Source organism: Trichosurus vulpecula, chromosome 8 (assembly GCF_011100635.1).
Source record: "Trichosurus vulpecula isolate mTriVul1 chromosome 8, mTriVul1.pri, whole genome shotgun sequence".
In the NCBI taxonomy this organism is placed as follows: domain Eukaryota; kingdom Metazoa; phylum Chordata; class Mammalia; order Diprotodontia; family Phalangeridae; genus Trichosurus; species Trichosurus vulpecula.
This window is the reverse complement of record NC_050580.1, coordinates 12,114,320-12,135,552: the sequence shown is the minus strand read 5'-3', so window position 1 is coordinate 12,135,552 and position 21,233 is coordinate 12,114,320. Positions and strand designations below refer to the sequence as shown.

The 21,233-nt window shown below is 47.1% G+C and overlaps 1 protein-coding gene across 1 annotated transcript in view; it reads left to right on the top strand.

Moving 5' to 3' along the window:
* STAMBPL1 (STAM binding protein like 1) overlaps window positions 1-20,201 on the top strand; it is a 42,495-nt gene extending 22,294 nt beyond the window's left edge. Inside the window, exons 3-11 of the mRNA XM_036735591.1 lie at window positions 2,119-2,336; window positions 3,974-4,049; window positions 6,619-6,714; window positions 9,807-10,164; window positions 11,160-11,284; window positions 13,620-13,757; window positions 16,433-16,545; window positions 18,060-18,159; window positions 19,874-20,201. Coding sequence (XP_036591486.1) covers window positions 2,119-2,336; window positions 3,974-4,049; window positions 6,619-6,714; window positions 9,807-10,164; window positions 11,160-11,284; window positions 13,620-13,757; window positions 16,433-16,545; window positions 18,060-18,159; window positions 19,874-19,930 — 1,281 coding nt within the window. The 3' untranslated portion in view covers window positions 19,931-20,201. The remainder of the gene's footprint in view (window positions 1-2,118; window positions 2,337-3,973; window positions 4,050-6,618; window positions 6,715-9,806; window positions 10,165-11,159; window positions 11,285-13,619; window positions 13,758-16,432; window positions 16,546-18,059; window positions 18,160-19,873) is intronic.
* Window positions 20,202-21,233: the final 1,032 nt, after the last annotated feature.

Sequence of the window (21,233 nt, the reverse complement as noted above, 5' to 3'; positions counted from 1 at the left end):
CCTGTCTGCCAGGAGGTGGGGAGCAGACACGCTTTCATTTTTGTCTCTGCATCTCCTGATGCGGGGCCTGGTTGGCACATAGTAGGCATTTAGTAAATGCTTGTTGACCTGCATTAAATTGGGTATTACATCTAGAAACCAATCTGGGAGAGAAGAAGAGGAAAAAGCAGACTGTACAAAAAGTGTCTTCACAGCTCCTTTAAAGCCCCATATAGAAGACTTTATATAAGTCCTTTATAAGTCCCCATGTAAGAGGAAAAGGTTCTGGTGCATTAGGGAGGTTTATTGCAGTGGTGTTTGAGGCTCCTCAGACAGGAGGGACTGTGGGGTGCTGACGCTAAGGTCGGACGTCACAGAGAATAGAGAGGAAAGAAGGAAATCGCGTTTATTATGCACCTGCCACCTGCCAGGCTCCGTGCTGAGTGCTATATAAATGTCCTCACAACAACCCTGTGAGGGAGAGACCCCTGTTATTCCCATTTTACAGATGAGGAAACTGAGGCAGACTTGTGACTTACCCAGGGTCACACAGCTCTAGGAAATGCCTGAGGCTAGATTTAATCTCAGAGCTTCCTGATTCCCAATCCAGTGCTCTCTCCACTGAGCCACCTGGGTGCCCAGGTAGAGGCAGCAGGTGTCATAGAAAGAGCAATAAATTTGGGGCCAGAGGACCTGGGTTCAAATCCTAGCTCTGCCAGGCACTATGACTTAGGGCAAGTCCCAACCTCTCTGCAACAGTTTCCTCGAAGAGGGAGAATTTCTGAGGTCCCTTCCACTGTAGCTCTCTGGTCCCAGGATCTTCTGCCAAGGATCAGATGGAGTAATTCTTTCAGAGCATTCCAGCAGGTGTGCAGATGATAACAATCACAGGAAGGATGACAAAAGCATCAACAGAAACTGGCATTGGTCTGTTAGAGCTTCAAGAGTGTTTTACACAATTGTCTTAACCTTATCCTAGCCTCACAACACCCTGTGAGATAAGTGCCCCATTTTGCAGATATGGAAACTGAGTCTCAAAGAGATTAAATGCCTTGGCCTTGGTCACACAGAATTAGGAAGTATCAGAGGTGAGATTTGAACCCAGGACTTTCTAGCTCCATGTCACAGCACCCTGTAACTCAGTAAGCTGAGGGATTTAGATCAAAGGGATGGCCCCAAGTAAAGAGCCCTTCCTGGATTCCCACTTAGTAAGACTCACAAGAGGTATTTAGTAAATATTGGGTGAGTCCTCTGGAGCTCATAGGAATTGTATTTGTCTTTTACTGGGATAGATTTTTGGATGAGCCAGTCAGGTTTAACCAGGGTCCGCCACTTGGGCTTTGTACCACAGAATCCAAATTGAGGAGTAGCACTTCCTCCCCACACCACCTACTCCTTATCTCTCATCTGGCCTCAGGCTACCAATCCCTGGGTCCCATTGCTACAGAGCCCCCTCATCCAGGGCACACCTTTTCATGCTTCTGGAATACCCTGCCTACCTCTCCCTCCGCATGGGGATGGAAATGTTGGGGACTGATGGCTAGGCTGGACACTGAGGAGGACCATGCGGACAGACTTCCGTGTCAGCTCCTCCCCACTGTTTTGTCTTGCTTGTGATGATTCCTGGTGATGATTTTGGTTCCATTGGAAAATGAGTTTCCTGTTTCACTTTTGTCATTGAGTCTTTGGGGCCAGGCAGTGTCTTTCTTGAACAAAGTGAGTTCTTAGTAAAGGCTTATTGAATTGGATTGGACTGGATTATCCATCTGGACACCTCGCTGTCGCATAGAAAGGAGCGGGATTTTTAAGATAGGGTACACACATTTCCCCCTTTAGCCATCACCAGCAGCTCTCTTTTGGTGGAGACATTGGCACAGGAGAAAGTGCCCTGGGCTTGGAGTCAGAGAGCCAGGGGTGAGACCCTGGCTTTCTACTTCATACGTGCATGACTTTGAGCTGGAGGCCCCTTCTGGCTGGAGATCTATGGTCTTTTGCTAGAGCTGGGTGGGCTGACCTCCAAGCCCCATTCCAGGGTTGAGCCTCCGATCCAGCCTCACCAGGGAGAAGGCCCAGAGGGTGTCATTCCTGGACACACGCTAGCTGTGGCTTCCATGATAAGAGATCCCTGTTGCTTTACAGAAAAAGTTAGCTGCCGGGCCGGACCACACAGATGTGTCCCTGAGTCCTGAGGAACGCGTCCGGGCCTTGAGTAAGCTAGGATGCAACATCACCATCAGTGAAGACATCACTCCCCGCCGCTATTTCCGATCTGGGGTGGAGATGGAGAGAATGGCATCCGTGTACCTGGAGGAAGGAAACTTGGAAAATGCCTTTGTCCTCTATAATAAATTTATAACGTAAGTCTTTTGTGCTTATCGCATAACGCATTGGGCTGGGAGTCGGGACACAGAGGTGGAGAGTAGGGTCTAGACCAGCATCCGTCCCTGGCTAAATGTGTAACTTTGGGAGGACCGTTAAACCAGTCTGCGACCTCCATCCATTTTCTCCTGGTTAAAAGTGGTCAGTGCGCCATGGGGCAGCAGGTGGATCAGATGATAGGAGGTAACTGTGCTCTGGGGCTAGGATGCTGGTCTTGGAAGGATAGAACATCAGCCGCTCGAGAGCAGGAACAGCTTCATTTTGTCTTTGCATCTCTGGCACGTGTCACCGCTTCATAAACGCCGGCTGATGGGTTTGTTGGTATCCGGGAGGCGAGTCCTGCCTCTGACACTCACTAGCTCTGCGACAAATGACTGACGCTCTCTGGGACTGTAAATAAAAATGAACAACAGAACAACGATGATGATGGTGATGACAACTAGCATTTCTATTGTATTTGGGGGTTTACAAAGCACCTTCCATATCATCTCCTTACAACAGCCCTGGGAGGAAGGTGCTATCATCCCCATTTTACTGATGAGGAAACTGAGAAAACAAGGGATGAGTGACTTGTCCAGGGTCACACAACTAGTAGATGGGATTTTAGAAGGTTAGGCAACTTACCCAGTGTGGCATAGCCAGGGGATCGGAGCCAGTGGGTGACATGGCAGATGGGCTTGCATTTAGGAAGCTGAGTTCAGAACCTGCCTCCAATATTGCTGTGTGACCGAGGGCAAATCTCTCAATATCCCTGGGTTTGTTTCCTCTGGATACATGCCTCCGTTCCACAAGTTATGTTGATGATAACATGTTCTATTGATATATTGGGCTAACGTGTGCCTGTGGGGATGTCCCACCGCCCAGCTGGGTCCCTACCATTCCTGGGAGGAAGCCTCATTACAGGCTTTGACTTCTCCACGGTCTCTGGAGCCCAGGCTCATGTGTCACTTCAGGCTCCTATTTTCTGCTGGTCTTCTGGGAGCGCACAGCCTGGGAAGGAGGTTGGAGAAAGGGACTAAGTGAGTTATTTAGCAACAGCAGGAAAACAAGCAGTCTCATTCCCAGCTCCTGCCAAGGGGGAAATTCAAGGGGGCTGGCCCCCTTCTAGCTCCCCTCCGGCCTCAGCTGCTAAAGGAGTTTTTCTGAGAGCCTGGCAGGCTAATTCCCTCTGCTGTGGATGGGATTTTTGTTTTCACCTTCTGAAAAGAAGAGAGGAGGCATTCCTACCTCTTGCCTCAGGCGGTGGCCCTTTTAGGTGTCTGAGGCAAAAATCACTCGTACATAAACTCTTGTCAACTTCTCTGTTCTGTGCATTCCTGAGAAAGTGGGAAAGATAGAGCCTCAACCTGGGGTGAGAGTAACTATGGGAAGCCTCCAGATTGACGCTCTACCCACTGAACCAAACTGCCTCCGGCTCATGCCAAGGCCCAGTTCATGACCTTGGCCTGGAGCTGACTAGTCTAACATCTCAGCAAACCCAGTAGAGGAAAACAAGGCGGGAGCAGGAATGAATTAAGCATTTTATGTATGAAAAAGATACTTCTTCCTTTCTTCACTGACACTGGAAATCTTCCGTTGTCACCTGAAGCGAAAGGTCTCTTCTGTTCTCTTTTAGCCTGTTTGTAGAGAAGCTGCCCAGTCACCGAGACTATCAGCAGTGTGCAATCCCAGAAAAACAGGATATCATGAAGGTACCATGGGGGCTGCCTCTGCTGGGCATCAGGCTCCCCTTCTCTTATCCCCCCCCACCCCCACCCCCACCCCTTTAGTCATTTAGATTTCTATTTGGCTGCTTAGTCACCATTACCTGGTCACTGGTGGGGAGGGGGCTTCATTGACACTAACCACACCAGGGCAGCTAGCATGGGGGCCACCTAGATGTGGGAAAGCCAACCTTCCACTCATTTCTTCTCAGAGAGAATGACCCTGAGGTACACTCCATAAGCAAGGGACCAAGCCTGGCACTTTGGGATCACAGCTGTGGCCCCACCCCTTGTCAGAGTATGGTGGGCGCCATTCGAATTGTTAAGACAGCTGTAAAAATTCAGTGTATGTGCCCAAGTCATTTTAGCCCATGTGAAAGCCCTGGCTTAAGAGCTAGAAGGAGAAGGGAGAAAGAAGGATAGGGTAATCCAGACAGGGAGGAAGAGCATGGCAACAGGTCTAGGGAATTTTACATCTTCCTCTAGTGGGTCATTATGGTACATGGATGACCCCATACAAAAGCCCCGCCTGGAGCCCAAGCTCTGGCAGCTCTCTGAAGGGACTTTAGGGGTGGGCTCAGTGATGGATCTGACCCTAAATGCACTTAGGAGCAGACCTCTTGGCCCTAGAGACTCATCACCACAACAGTGGCCCCCAGGGGATCCATGTTTTTCAGCAACAACAGCTCAAAAAGCCTGACTTGTAGGGTTTGGAGGGCTTGTGGTGTAGGCTGGTGGAGGGAGCTCCCACACAGCCACATCCTGGCTCTCCAAGCGTTGAAGTCCATATTTGTTTTATTGTGAAAATCACTGGACATACACCCTAATATCCCTTTAGTACATAGCTCAGCATATCAAGCACATGTGATCCCATCAGTGTCCAAACTTCCTCCACTGTACCCACAATGCCAGCACTCTCTAACCCAGGAGATGTCTCCATGTGCTGCCCAACACTCAGACATTCAATGATCTCTTCAGGGCCACAAAAGGGTCTGAGGTGGGATTTGAACCCAAGTCTTCTTGACACCAGGTCTAGGGTTCTATTTATTAGGCCTTGCCCACACTAGAAGGGCCAGGAGATAAGCATTTATTAATTAAGCACACACTTACTGTGTGCCAAGCTAAGTACTGAAGTACTGGGGTACAAACACAAAGAAGGAAAACAGTCCCATGTGTCAATCACAAGGGTGCAGACAAGATGTGGACAGGTCATGTCCAAGGGAAGGATCTGGTGGGAATGGGTGGGGGTCTGGGGACAGACCCAGAAAGGCCTCCTGTAGAAGGTGGGAGTGGATCCGATGAGAGGGGTGGGGGACTGGGGACAGACCCGGAAAGGCCTCCTGCAGAAGGCCACAATGGAGCTGAGTTTTCAAGGAGTCCAGGAGCCAGCTAAGGAAGGTAGAACCAGGGCCTGTCGGTATTCAGAGCATCCAAAAGAGGAAACCTTTCTAACTTTCTCTGCAGTTTATAGTCTTAGAGAGTGACTCCGGGACACTGAGATGTCAACTGACTTGCCCAGCATCACACAGCTGGTGTGTCAAATATAGGACTTGAGCCCAAGACTTCCAAGTTCCCAGGCCAGCTCTAACCAGTCTGGTCCTAAACGTAAATATTAAATAGCTTCCCCTGGTTTATTTTCACTACTCCTTTAAATTCTTTCCAGGCTGTCCTTTTTTGAAGGAGGTAGAAGTTGTATACCTTAGCCAGTCACAGATACTTAACTCAGAATAAGTACGGTGTTTTCCTCCATGTCACAAGGTCCTGCTGGTGGCTGCCCTTCAGTCCAGCACAGCTGCACTTTCTCCAGGGGCTATTTCCTTTGAGAGAAATGGAAATTATCTACTCTGGGGAGAAGTTGTGTGGCCTAGTGGGTAAAGAGCTGGCCTGGATTTGAGTCCTGCCTTAAACACGGCTTATAGGCTTTGTGACCCAGGACGACTCATTTCAATGTACCCGGGAATTTGCTGACCTCCATCAGTGACGGGAGTTTTCCTTGTCAGTTCCTGAAACCAATAAAAACTTGAGCTGAGACACTCCATCCCATACCACCCTCCCCCACCCCAAGTTCCCTTGTCTAAACATTTTCAGATAGAGCCAAGAGCCTTGTATTCAGAACCAAATACCCCAGGCTTGAATCTTGTCTCTGCTACTCACTACCTGTTGGAGGCTAAGTAGTACTGCTATGGAGTGCACCTGTCAAACTTGGAGTCCAGGGTCTTGTGTTCAAATCCTAACCCTGACCCTTAATTGGCTTGTGACCTTGGAGAAGTCCCTCAATCTCTCTGAGACTTTAAAATGACCTCTGTGATCCCTTCGGAACTAAATCTGAGATCCTAGGTCACCTGACCTGCTGGGCCTATTTCTTCCTCTGTACAATAAGAGATTTGGACTCAAGGCTCTCTTCTAACTCTCAATTTATGATCCTTAAGAAAGATCGATTTATTTTGCATTTTTCCTTTGCTTTGGTGTTCCTTGACTCACTCTACTCCCCAGCTGTTGATCTGAAAGTGTCTTCCTGAAATCCCCACTAATCGATATGTATATATATTTTTAAAAGAAACTGAAGGAGATTGCCTTCCCAAGGACAGATGAATTGAAAAAGGATCTTTTAAAGAAATATAACGTAGAATACCAAGAATGCTTGCAAAGCAAAGTAAGTCGGGCAACTATGCTGTTCATTGTCTTTTTCTGTGTTGAATATTTCTCAATCTCATTTCTGTGTGATGCATTTCTCAAATGTCCTAGGCATTCCAATGAAAAATTAACACCATGATGATGTCAAAAGTCAATGAAAAATTCATGCCCCCTAATTCTCAAGGCAGAGCATTTCCGCCAAGCTGTGGTCTCCACTTCTCTGCTGCAGCTAATAAAGCAAAGTGTTAGAAAATGGATTTCTGGCCATGATTTAAAGTTGGCTCTTTGCCCTGAATCTGCCCACTTGGCAGGGGTACAGATGGAAGTTCTTGGCCAGCTGAGTAGAGACAGCTCAAGGGTCAGTAGAGAGGAGAGGACAGTCCCTGGGGCCACAGTATATTAGGTCAGAGGATGAGGCTCAGAATCTTGGCTTGAGTTATTGGTGGGTCAGGACTCAACAAAGGTAGCCCCAAAGATTGGGCATTGTGCCTTCTTTTATCACTTTGAATCTGGGGTCTTGTGGCTATGCTCCAGGTCCTGATGAAAATCATCCTTTCTAGTAGGGACCCTTTTCTAGGAAGAAGCCTAGCCCCAAGCAGAGAAGGAAAGGGAATGCCCCGTGCCCCAGATGCCAGACTTCAGAGCATGGATCTGCTTTATTTTCTCTCACGTTTTTCCAAAGCTTTGTTCTGTTTTGCTTGTCTCGTGGCTTCATAATGGCTCCTGAATGCCATTATGGCATGGCAGTCCATTGGTATTGACTTTGGAAATGATTGTCTAACCCTTCTTGGTCACAGTCAACCAATCAAAAAGCATTTATTAAGCACCTGCTATGTGCAAGGTGGTTTGCTTAAAAGTACAAATGAAAATACTCCCTGAGCTCAGAGGGCTTACGTTCTATCAGGGAGGTAAATGTATACATATGTAGACATACACAAAATTAAATATATCAGATGGGGGAGGGGGAGGGGAGAAGGCGCTAGCAACAGGAAAGACTTCATGGAGAAAGTGGCCCTAGAGTTGAGTATTGAAGGAAGCTGGCATTCTGAGAGGTGGAAATGAGGAGAAAGTACATTCCAGCTAGGAGAGATCCCAAAGACATGGAGGTAGAGATGGAGATTAAGCATCACAGGTGGGGACCAGCAAAGTAGGTCAGCGTGGCTTGACCAGAGTATGTGTGAGCACAAGCAATGGGTAATAAGGCTGGAAAGGTCAAGTTGGGGCCAGGTCCTACTCTGAATGCCACAAGGACAAGTCTATATCTGATCCTATGGGTAATAGGGAGCCACGATCAGACCTGCACTTGGACGATCACTATAGTAGGTGTGGAGAGGAAAAGCAGAAGTGAGGAAGAATCAGAGACATGAGACCAATTAGGAGACTAATGGTCCAAGAGAAGTGGGATGGGCCTGAACTGTGGAGAGAAGAGAAGCCAGACTACCAGTGGAGGAGAGGACATGGGGCAGCCCTAACAGACACCAGTGGGAAGATGGCTGAGGTGACAGAGAATACTGAGACATACTGGCTTTGAGTCAGAGAAACCAGGTTCAGATCTTGCCCCTGTCTGAGCAAGTCCCTTCCCAAGGCTCTTCCTGGGCTTCAGGATCCCATCTGGAAAAGGAGAAGGTCAGGTCAAATGTCCTCCTTCTAGCTCAAAATTTAAATTTAATTTAAAAAATGGTTATTGTGTGCTATGCACTGTGCTAAGCACTTTACAAATATTACCTCGTTTATCCTCAAAACAACCCTGGAACATAGGTGATGTTATGATTCCTTCTTATTTTGCAGTTGAGGAAACTGAGGCAGACAGTTTAAGTGCCTTGCCCCAAACCACATGGCTAGTGAGTATTGGAGGCCAGGTCTGAACTCAGATCTTCTTGATCCTGACACTGGTCTCCTGGCTGTTCCACGAACAAGACACTATCTCTATGCTCTAGACATGTTTTTCTGGCTGACCCCCTTGTCTAGAACACTTTCTCCTCCACTCTTCCTACTGACCTCCCTGACTTCCTTTAAGTCCCAACTCAAATCCCACCTTCTACAGGAAACCTCCCCAACCCCTCTTGCCTTCTTTCTGTTAATTATTTACTACTTATTTTGTATATAGCTTGAGATATATATGTGTGTGTGTGTGTGTGTGTGTGTGTAATAAAGATATATATATATGTATATATATATATATATACATATATATATATATATATACATATGTATTTGCATGTTTTCTCCCCCATTAGATTATAAGCTTCTTGAAGGCAAAGACTGTCTTTTGCCTCTTTATATATCCCTGTCACTTGTGCCTATGTTCCTGGCACATAGCAGACACTCAATAAATGTTATTGATTCATTAACTCCAAGGCTGTATTCACCGTGCCATCAAGCTGCCTCTAAATGTCAGATCTGGTGCTTTGTCTTATGCCTTCCTGGATTCTGGCATTATGTTTAGGGGAGTAAGAAAGCCAGAGAAAAATCAGTTAATCCAAAAACATTTAATAAATGCTTACTGCATGTCTGCCTCCATGCTGAGTGCCAAGGCTACTAGGAAAAGTCAAAAACAACCCCTGCCCTCAGGGAGCTTATGTTCTAACTGGAAACATGTACATTACTGGGTCCCTGCAAGATCCATAGAGAGTCAAGCCAAGATGACCTTAGAGGAGAAGGCTGGCAAAGGGATGTGCTGGGAGGAGGGAGAGCCCTGCCTCCTCAAACATCACTGGCTAAGCGGCCCTCCCCAATCAGTCCTTCTGTGAAGAAAGCTCCATTGCCCTTAGGACCCTGGTTCAAACCTCAGCTTTGCTACTCAATCCCTTTGTGAATCAGGTCAGAGCACTTTCCTATTCACTGCCTCAATTTCCTCCTCTGTAAAATGAAGCAGGGTTAGGGTTGTTCCCTTCCAGATCTAAACGTTTATTGCTGAACACACCTCTGATAACATGGGGATTTGGACATGCTTTGCCACGTGTTTCTGAGGAGGTTTGTGGCCACTCAGAAGAGCCCAGTTCTGCCCCTCCTTGCACAAAAGAACCTCGGGTGCCCGTTTTCCCCTGGTACAGCCTTTGCAGCTGGGGACACCTGCTTAGGAAAGGGTTCGCTTACTTGCTTTTGTTTCAGAACAAATACAAAGCGGACGTCCTCAGGAAGCTGGAGCACCAGCAATTGATCGAGGCAGAGAAGCGGCGGATTGCGCAGATGCGGCGGCAGCAGTTGGAGACCGAGCAGTTCCAGTTCTTCGAAGACCAGCTCAGGAAGCAGGAGCTGGCCAGAGACCAGCTGCGCAGCCAGGAGGCCCCGGCGCTGTCGGAGCAGATCGACGGCAACGCCCTGTCTTGCTTCTCCCCTCACCAGAACAGCCCCTCCCTCGATGTCTTTTCGGATCAAGCCCCTAGAAGCAATGCTCCCTCATATACTGGCCAGTCGCCACCGGTGAACAGGGCGTTGAAGCCAGCCGCCACTCTGAGCGCGGTCCAGAGTAAGTAATGGGATATCCCTGACCTGCGCAGCATCAAGCTGGACCATGTAACCTTACCTTCCACGGTGTACACCTGAGGTGTCAAACACCGTCCAGATTAAAATATAATTGAGAAATATTTAACAAAACAAATAAAAATACAATATGACACAAATAATGTTAATATGTGGTTTTCTAAGTCGCTAAGTGGTAGCAAGGGTCCTTAGGTGTGGGTTTAATGACTCCCATGTTTATTTGAGTTTGACACCATCAGTGTAAGATGACCGTTTAATAATAAGCAGTTACTATATATGGTGGTGATGTTTCAAGGAATGTCATTTATCACATTATAGATCGGAACCTCTAGAATGACCCTGTTGGCATTGAAATACTTTTACTTTTAAATTAAATACTTTTTACTTGAATCTGGCTCTGGCCATCTTATCCTTTCTCGCTTTATTTCTCCTTACTTCTCCCCAGGTTCTAGCCCAACTGGCCTGTTTTCTGCCCCCGCCCCAAACTGGACATCCTATCTGCCACCTCCACATTTCTCAAATGCACCCTCTATTCATCTCTGTTCTTAGAACCCTTCACACTCTTCAAGGCTTAGCTCATGGACCACTTCCTACAGGAAGACTTTCCTGATGCCCCTACCCACCAGTACCTTCTCCTCTCCAAATAACCTCACTTTCTTAGCTACTCAATTGTTATATCCCCCCCAGAAGAAAATAAATTCCTTGATGGAAGGATTTGGCATTGTGGGCTGGGGGTAGTGAACACTTAACATGTGCTGTGTTGAATCAGAATGATTTGAGTCCCAGCAAGGCTCTTGCTTCAACAGCATCCTTGGTCTTAGCTCTTAGCTCTGTGACATCTTTAACACAAAGTGAGCTCCAGCAGGAAAGGGGATCAGGCTTTGTCTTGGATGCTCACTCTCTATGTTCTGCTCCCAAGAATGTTCCAGGACAATGAGTGGGCCTGGTTTTGAGCCTCTTGTTTCTCCCTGTCTCTTTCAGATCTGGTGGTGGAGGGCCTGCGATGTGTCCTGCTGCCCAGGGATCTTTGTCACCGATTCCTGCTCTTGGCTGAGTCAAACACAGTGAGGGGCATAGAAACCTGTGGAATTCTCTGTGGAAAACTGGTATGTGGGCTTCAGCCTCTTCTCTGCAGGCAGGGTCTCAGGCTTCACTATAGCAAAGTGTGCTGCCACCACCAAGGATAATAATGAACACTGGACTCTCAATAATCCTTTAAAGTGGGCAAAGCACTCCTCAAGGATGTCCTCATGTAATTGTGCTCACAACCATTCCTCAGGTCCTCTGAGGGGTCTGGGATCACCCCAATTCACATGCTCCCTCCCAGCCCCCAGATCACTCTCAATCCATGACTCCCCATCATGTTGGATTCTCATTCACTCTTCCCATAGGATGCCCTGGGGAGCAGAGGGCAATCCAATGGGCTGGAGACATTCCTTGATTTCCCCAAGTGTTTCAAGGATTCCACTGGGGCTGGTGGGTTGTCCATTGGCTATTCCTCTCTCTTGCCGATTGTCTGGTTTTGTTTGTAGTAAAGCCAAGAGTGAGGCAGTTCATTTCCTTCAACATTACATCACAGGGTCATAGGATGTCAGAGTGAGAGCTAAGAGGAATCTGGGAAGCAATCTAGTGCACCCCAAATGAGAGAGGGGAAAGGATGGCATGAGGTCTGGGGTCCCTTCAGGGCCTAGATCTATGGTCTGTGACCTTTAACAACACCTTCAATGGTGTCTCCTACAGACCATAGATATCATCACTGTATCTTTAAGACCACGTCTTCAAAACAGTCAAGTCAAGATTTCCTGGCTGCTTCAAGATATGGTAGCAGTATCTACAATGTGTGTGGGAAGGACTACTGAACCTGGTGTAACAGAGAATAGGGTCCTGGATCTAGGCCTAAAATGCCCTCAGAGGTCATCTAACCCCACCCTCTCATTTTACAGAAAAGGAAACTGACCCAGGAAGCTAATGGTTTGCCCAAAGTCACATAGGGAGAGAGTGATAAAGGCAGAATTTGAACCCAGATCCTGACTTTAAATCTAGCATTCTTTCCACTGTCTTCTCCAGGGGCAGGGAACCTGTGGCCTCAAGGCCACTTGTGGCCCTCTAAGTCCTCAATTGTGGCCCTTTCACTGAATCCAACTTCACAAAACAAATCGCCTTAATAGAAGGATTTGTTCTGTAAACTTGGACTCAGTCCAAAGGCCACACTCAAGGACCTAGAGGGCCACATGTATCCTCAAGGCTGCAGGTTCCCCACTCCTGGTCTACTCACTGGCCCTTAGCCAAGGATCTCAGATTAAGAGTGCCAACAGCCAAGTTAAAGTTTATTGATGACTTAAAAACTGTAATTATTTGCACCCTCTCCCCTACTTTCTGCCATCGTTCCTGCAGAAACAGAAGGGGATCACATGGGACTGAGGGTGATGCTGAATTTTTCTTTGTTCCATGGGTTGCTGTGGCTGAAGAATTCTTCCTAAAGTGGCCAGCCTCCTTGTAAAGGGCCTCACTGTGCCAGCCTCAGCTGGTCCCCAGAAAGCAGATGCAGGCTGCTGCCTGTTACCTGGTCCCATCAAGGAAGGGTCAGAGGAAGATTCTAACCCAAGGACGTCCTACCTCCAAGTCCCATTCTCTGTCCACTACACCAAGAAGAAAAAGTACATGTGAATGCTGGCTGTGTTCAGCTGGCAATCATCAAATAAATCTACTGGGCAATTGTCACAGACCATAGACTTCATCGTCTGGACAACGTCTGACCAGGATTTTAGGTCACATCCTGCCAGACTCGCAGATTACTCTAGAATCTTTTGTTAGGGTATAAGCTGCAGAGGTCATATCCCCATCATTATTGATATGATCAAAAATAAAATATTTTTATAAAGAAAGGAGATGGCTGGAAATGCTATAAATCTATAGTTAACGTCTTTAGCTTTCAAAACCAATCTCATAGAATAAAATAGCCCTGAAGGTGAGAAGGAAGGAAGGAAGGGAAGGAGGGAGGGAGGAAATGGAGGGAGGGAGGGAGGAAGGAAGGGAGGGAGGGAGGAAGGGAGGAAGGAAGGAAGGAAGGAAGGAAGGAAGGAAGGAAGGAAGGAAGGAAGGAAGGAAGGAAGGGAGGGAGGGAGGGAGGGAGGAAGGAAAGAAGGGAGGAAGGGAGGAAGGAAGGAAAGAAGGAAGTAATGGAGGGAGGGAGGTGTTGCTGCCTAGCTATGAGTTAAACAGGAGGTTTACCCCTTAAATGACAAGGTTTGCCTCGGTCTCAGGATGAGGCTTTCTGTCCCGTGGCACCCACTCTGCCTGTTCCTTGAACACTTCCTGGGCTGGGACTTAACCTTGGCAGGAGACAGGGTTCTTTCCCAGTTCCCCAGGAAGACAGTGCTCCTTTGTTTCCTGGTGTGAGGATGTTTGCTGATGAGTGCCTTCTTACTGACCTTCTCCCAGACACATAATGAGTTTACGATCACCCACGTCATTGTGCCAAAGCAGTCGGCCGGCCCAGACTACTGTGATGTGGCCAACGTGGAGGAGCTATTCAGCGTTCAGGACCAGCACAGCCTTCTCACTTTGGGATGGATCCATGTAAGCTTCACACGTCCCTCCCCGCAAACTCCAGGGTCATATCTTCCATTGTCTGTTTTGCCCAAGGGGACATGATGACAAGATACAACCATCTTCTTTTGGGTTGTCATGCTAATTACTTATATAGAAATACTGGAAAGTCAGTGTCCCATACATGTAAGAGCCTTGGCATCAAGAAAGGCCTGGGTTTGAACTCAACACATTAGATTTATTAGTTACATGGCCATAGGCAAGTCCCATACCTTCTGCCAACCTCTTTCTCTGTAAGAAGCGGGTAATACCAGGCAGAGTACTTTCCTCCCAGGCATGTTGCAGAGCCCCAGAATCTCTGGGTTGGGAGGAACCTCAGAGACTAGTCTCTCTCCTGAACCCTCTCTAACATACATGCCTGACAAATGGTGATCCATTGCCTGAAGACCTGCTCCATAAAAAGGCAGCCCACTCTGCCTCTTTCATTTATTCAGTCCATGGGAGATGCCCAGTTCAGTATATACTGGTTTCCATGTGGATTTCTTAGTGACAACCAGAAAAAATCAGTTTCATGGATGAAAAATTTGCTAAAAAATAAACTCTTCCCAAATGCCATGGACTGCTTCACGAGGCAGTGAGTTCTTCCTTGTTGGAGGTCTTCTCACTTTTTTAAAAGTGGGTTATTGAATAGCTTATGCTATAGAGAGGATTTTTTTATTCAGGTCCATTTGGGGCTAACTAGCCTTTGAAGTACTTTCCAGCTTAAAGATTCTGGGGTGCTAGCTGACCTTTGTCCTGCCATAGGACCAGAGGACCCTCGATGTAACATTGTAAAGGATTTCAGGGCCCATCTAGCACAGCTTCTTTATTTTACAGAGAGGGAAACTGAGGCACAGGGCAGTTAAGTGATCTACCCAAGGTCACATAGGCAAGAAGCATCAGACAAAGAACTCAAATAAACCAGATCCCTGGATTCTTCATCAAATCTCCCTCCAGTGTGCTGGAAGCCTTCTTCTCTGTAGCACGAACAAACAGCCAGCCTGTTCGCTGAGAATTATGTCTCATTGAGACAAAGTCCTTGAGGTGGTGGTTCCTGAAGAAAGCCCACTGTGAGTGGGAGTCAGGCACTTCTCCTCATCCACACGCTGAAGGATATGTGTTCCTAAAACTGGGCCTGCTCTCACCCTGACTTTGCTTCACAGACTTTCTCCTTGCAGAGCACTTTTCTGCTTGTCTGCAAAGATAAGCTGGTTTTGCCCTTCAGCCGCTGGGCGAAAGATAAAGCCATTTGGATGTCCTGGGTGACTTCTTCAAGGAACAATCACCGGAGACCCTGGCTGGCCTTGTCCCTCAAAGAAAAATGACCTGTCAGTGACATTCCAGTCCAAATAGCCATGCTGCCCACATTGAAGAGAATGTGTATATAATGAGCAGCTTGGGATCACCATGTAGAGCTAAGGGCCCCTTTGCATTAAATCCTGAGCCAAAGGGAATGTTATTACCAGGCTTTATAAATTTCACAGAAAAGATCTTGATGCATTTTTCCACCACAAAACAGAGAGGGTTATGTATTTTTGTTTTTGCATACTGTGAGTTTTCGTCTTCAAGATTCCTATAAATGTTACCTCAAATCATCTTGGGGTAGAGGCATGTCCAAAGAAATGGGGCAACAGCAGGGATATGCTCATTCAGATAGCTCTCTAATATGATTAATCTCTAATAAATACTTGACTATTAGATTTAATATTAAATTAGTTTGGGGCCAATTTGTACCCCCCAAAAGAATACAGCAGAGGGAGTTATTGCATGAACATCTAGGGCCTAGCTCAGCTGGTCTTCATCAATTGGAAGATTTTCACCTGAATTCATTAAGACATCTTCGTGACCAGGCATAGGGAACCTGCAGCCTCGAGGCCTCTTCCCCTCCCCCCCTCCCCGCCTTCTTCACTAATTTAGCCATGCTAACATTGCACTGTGTGAAAATTAGTGAGAAGCTGCCTCCCTTCATATCCATCTGTTTCCTCTTGCACCTCAAAGTGAAAAATCTGTAAAGAGAGACTCTCAGCGGAGACTCCATCTGGGAAGGTGCTGGCGTTGGTGTTTCAGCCTGTCTGGGTGTATAAAAGAGCACCAGGGGCCTGGAAGAAAGTTTCTGAAGTGAATGAAAAAGGGCACTTACCTTTGGTGTCGGGTCTCTGTGATCTGAAGCAGGGCCCCCAGCCGATAAAGCCCCAGCTCCCTGCCCAGGCTCCCAAAGCTCGTTGGCCCCTCAGAGTCCCTCATCCCCTGGCTTAACTCGTTTTGTGCCAATTTATGACTTTACTCGTGGCCGATGGGTCAGTGATAGCCGCCTAGCCCCAACCTATAGGAAGTGGGGAGGAGACTGAGGCAAGAAGAAAGCAAGAGAAGCAGCTGGGAGGGGCGTAAGGGATCACTGAGCCACCCCCTGCCCGGTGGCTGCCTCTGGAAATGGCTGTTTCTGCACCAGCACTGGTGAAACCCATTCTGCAGATGTGATCCATAGCCCCAAGCTTGGACTTGTCTCCTGGAGGGGAGGGGAGGGGAGCGGAGCGGAGGGAGGAATCCTGGTGGGGAAACGGTCCTTTCTTTTCCCGTCGTGAAGGACAGAGAAGCAGAGCAGAAAGGGCCTTAGAGGAGAAGGACGGGGGTTTTCTCTGGGCAAAACTCTCCTTGTCTTTCCCCAGACGCACCCGACGCAGACGGCCTTCCTGTCCAGCGTGGATCTGCACACTCACTGCTCCTACCAGCTCATGCTGCCAGAGGCCATTGCCATCGTCTGCTCGCCTAAGCATAACGAGTGAGTCTAGGGGCAAGAGGCACCAGGAGATGTCTATGCAGGCCGGCTGCCCACCCGAGAGCTTGCGACAAGGGGGGGCAGGAGGCAGGGAAGGGCTTGGGGGAGGAAGGGACGGTGCCCTCCCTTCCACTTTGTGCACATGCCTGAGCAAGTACTGACTGAACTTGGAGTTGGGGATCCCCGGGTTCGAATCTGGCCTCTGACACCTGGGTGACCTTAGAGAAGGGGGAAGAAAGAACAAGCAATTATGAAGCACCTACTGCATGCTAGGCACTAGGCTAAGTGCTTTACAATTGTTCTCATTTGATCTGACAACAACCCTGAGAGGTAGGTGCTGTTTTTACACCCATTTTGCAGACGAGGAAACGGAGGCAAACAAATGTTAAGGGACTTCCCCACAGCCACCCGGCTAGTGAGTGTCTGAGTTCAGATTTGGGCTTGGGTCTTCCTGACTCCCGGCCCAGGACTCTTTCTGCTGTGCCCAGACTCAGTTACCTTCTCTGTAAAATGAAGCCGTCATTCCAGGTGATCGCTCCCATTCCTTCCAGCTCTCCATCTGTGATCCTGGGGGCCAGCAGCCCTTCGCTGCCTGTCTCCTGTGCAGACGTACCAATTTCACATTATCTCCCTTCATGCTTTATGTTCCAGCCAAATCCACCTCCTTACTGTCCCTCGGACTTGCCGTTCTGTCTCCCACCCACATGCCTTTGAACAGGCCATTCTCCCATACCTGAAATGCACTCTCTCCTCACCGCCCAAGTTTTCAAGGAAGGGGCTCAGGTGCCGCCATCTACAGGAAGCCTTCCCTGGTTGCCCCAGTGCTTTCTCCCTCCTAAAATAATCACAAACATCTTTCCTCTCTGTGCGTGCTCATTCTCACCATAGGATGGGATCCCCTTGGGGAATGGGGCTATTTTTCATTTTGTCTTTGTTTACCCCCCATACCCAGCGTAGAGCCTGGCTCAAGTCAACGCTTGCTGAGTTGAACTGGATCAGATAATCATGGCAGCAGCCCCTGGAGGACTTAGGGCAAACGTTACTATTGCCAGCCATGGATGGTTGTGGCCACAATGGGTGCTCTCTTCTGAACTGACATCTTTGGAAAGAGATGAACCAGGAACTCCCTTGGTCCTTCCCCCAGGGTCCCCCCACACCCCTCTGAAATTATTTTCCATGTTGTAGTATCATTAGACTGCGAGCTCCTTGAAGGCAGGGGCTTTGTCTTCGCCTTTCTTTGTCTCCCCAGGGCTCAGCAAATAGCAAACACAGCATGTGCTTGTTGCCTGAGAGGTATGAGCCAGTTCTTGCCTTCAGGCAGCTTCCATTCCCCTGGGAATATACGCAACATGTAAACCTCTTAGTAAATGAAGGCTATGACCCTCCATCACTTACTAAGTGCTTTCTATGTGTAGGCACTAGACTAGGCACTGAGGGTAAAAAGACCAAAGAAAACAGGCCCCTGCCCTCCTGGACAGCACTGAGTGCATAGATAAGTCTGTTTTCTCTCATTCCAGTACCGGCATCTTCCGACTCACCAGTGCAGGGATGCTGGAGGTCTCAGCTTGTAAAAAGAAGGGTTTTCATCCCCACACCAAGGATCCCAGGTTATTCAGTGTAAGTAGAGTATTGGTTCATTTCTGGAGAAATGGTGGCTAGAGTTCTGGGAAGATCTGGGTTCAAATTCTACCACTGACACTTTCATACTGTGCCCCTGATCAAGGGACTTTCACTCTCTCTCTGTGTCTCACGCAACTCCCTATAGTACTTAGCTACAAAACCACAGACAATTTGCAATCTGTTTTAGTAGAGGAGATACACTGGGAGTTCTCTAGCCTCAGCAATTCAATATGGCGCCATTGTTTGTTGGTATGGAATGGAGCTCATCATTCACAGTTGATACAATGTTCTGCTTCATTTTTTTCTCACCTAGTGGCTCCCAATTAGAGTTGATTAGAGGTCTACCTTTCCTCCATTATGGAGCTCATCATTCACAGTTGATACAATGTTCTGCTTCATTTTTTTCTCACCTAGTGGCTCCCAATTAGAGTTGATTAGAGGTCTACCTTTCCTCCATTCTGACCTAGTGTTGGTAGTGAACTTCATGGAAACATAACGCTAGATAGTATAACATTATGGAGGAGAGTGAACTCCATGGTTAAGCTATTTGACTTGCATCTTGGGGCCAAATATGATGTAATATAATGTAATGAGGTATGTTATGGTGAATTACATGATATTGTGGGAGGGGGAAGGAAGTATGTATTAATAATGGTAAAAATTTGTCATGAAGATAAAACCAGGCAGTTCCTTGACCACATTTCCCCCTTTTTCTGGTTGCTTTGGTGTTGTCTTGGGCAGCCTTTCCACTTCTGTTTAGAGAATCTGAGAGCTATTTACCTATCAAATTACTGGAGGTCCATGATCTTATCAGTGTGGATAGTACCCCCCAACCCAGCTCACCCACTCCATCTGAGCAATGCTGTCCTCAGATCACAGAATAACAGACTTAGATCCAATCCAAAGTGTGTCATGCTGGTCTAAAAGCCATGAAGGCCTGGCTTCAATTCCTGCCTCTGACTCACTGGCTGTGTGACCCTAGGCAAGTCACTAAAGCCACCTAAGCCACTCTCTAAGACACAGAGAAGGTGCTAGCCTTCAAAGGTAGAGGGAGTATCCTCAACCAGGAGTTCCTTATACCGATAAAATGACAAGTCCACTACCTGCCACAGACCAGTGCTCAGTAGAGATCTTTTGGGATCCTGACTCTGTCTTCTTTAGTGTCTGTCCCAGCTTGGCGTCATCTGTAAATCAGAGGAGTGTACAGTCTGTGCTTTTATCCAATCCACTAATAAAATGCCAAACAGCTCAGGGACAAGCTAGTGACCCCAGAGCCATTGTTCTTTTCATGGCCCCTCTGCTTCTCTGTGATTTGGGGTAATCCTGGGTCACATGGAGGTGGCCCTCCACTGTGGGACTCCATCTGATCAACACAGACACATCTGCTAACACTACTCAGATGGAAGACCAACCCCACCCAAACCATTAAAGAAAAGCTCTTTCTTCCACATCATTCTTTGCCTCTTTGTTTTTACCCTTCCCCTTTTTGGTAGAAATAAGTGAAATGGCTTTTATTTCCAGTGGTTGTAAGAACACCCACATATTTACTCCTTTTCCACCTTTACCATTCTAATGAAAACCAACCAGTTTGATGAGTCATTCTTGGGTCTAAACCCATGGTTCTGTATTAGTAAAATCAGGTGATAAGTGTTAAAAGAATATTCACCTAATCAGATCTTTTCAGCATCTAACAAATTGCTTTCTTCCCTAGACATGCAAGCATGTGGTGGGCCAAGACATGAGCATCACAGTGCTGGACCTGAGGTGATGAAGCCCAAAGACAGATGGCATCCCAGACAGATGCCCTGGCACCCATGGACAGGTGGCTGCCAGATTTTCTTACGATGTTTTCAGAACTGACATTTTATATTTATACATTTTAGATCAGATGGTTTGATATTTATTGCTTTCACGCATTTTGCTGTTTTTGGGAATATTCCAACTCAAGATGGAGTTCATGGTGACAGTAAACTGGAATCTCCTCATGTACCAAAAATAATAAATTGAGTTGCAAACAGCAACATGATGATTGGGCTTTCCATTTGAGTTTCAGAGCTTTGGGTGTTTTCACTGAGGTCTTAGACTCATCCCCCTTTGCCTGGTAAAGTGTTAAGCCAAACAGTAAATGAAATTTCTGAGTAAATATACTGAGCAGATCTCTCATTTAGTGGGGGTGGTGGAGCCCTATGAAGACCATGACCCCCTCCTGATACCATTTTGCTCAATCTCAGCCTTTGATGTGTCCAAATTGGAGCATAGCTCCCAATACCCAAAGGCTGAACCCCTAAAAAGATATAGTCCATTTTGACAGACACCAGAAAGCACGTGTTTAGTGGGAGACCTACAAACCTCAACAAGAAGTGAACTTTACACAGAAATGAGGAGGATAAGGGAGGAAGCTTGCATAAAACTGTAAAGCCAGATTCTATAGAACCACAAAATTGGCATTTAAGGGGAAAGATAATGGGGAAGGTGCCACTTCTCAGAAGCAGATTGAAAAAAACTGCTTACGGCTTCAGATGTCTGTGTAACCATGCAAAGAGTATAGTTAGTAGGCAGTCTCTCAATCATTCATTAAGCAACAATTAAGCACCTATTGTGTTCCAGACACTGTGCTAGGCACTACAGTACCTTCCACATCAAGACTTTCCCAAACCTGGTTTTGATATATTGTGGGTCGGCATAAGAAATTAAATGGGAATTTAGGGGGAGTTTTGCAGAAGCTGTGGACAACATGCCAAGGCCAGTAGACAACACAGAAAAAGTTTTAAAACTCTGAAAGGCATAAAGTATATGTATGGTGCTATAAAATATCAATATATTTTATCTTTTAAGGCCATAATAATTCAAACTCTTTCTCTGGTACAAAGGGAGGGCCAAAATTTTTTACACAAATTTTTCAGATCGAGGGGTCTCCATGCCCCTAACCTCTGCCATGTGGAAGAGATAACTGTAATAAGCAAAGTCACCTTGAAATTTTAAATCAAGCAGGTAAATGTGAGCTCACAGCTATCACCCACCAAAACTTGGTGAAATGAGGCTTGCGAATAGAATATGATAATGGAAGAGCA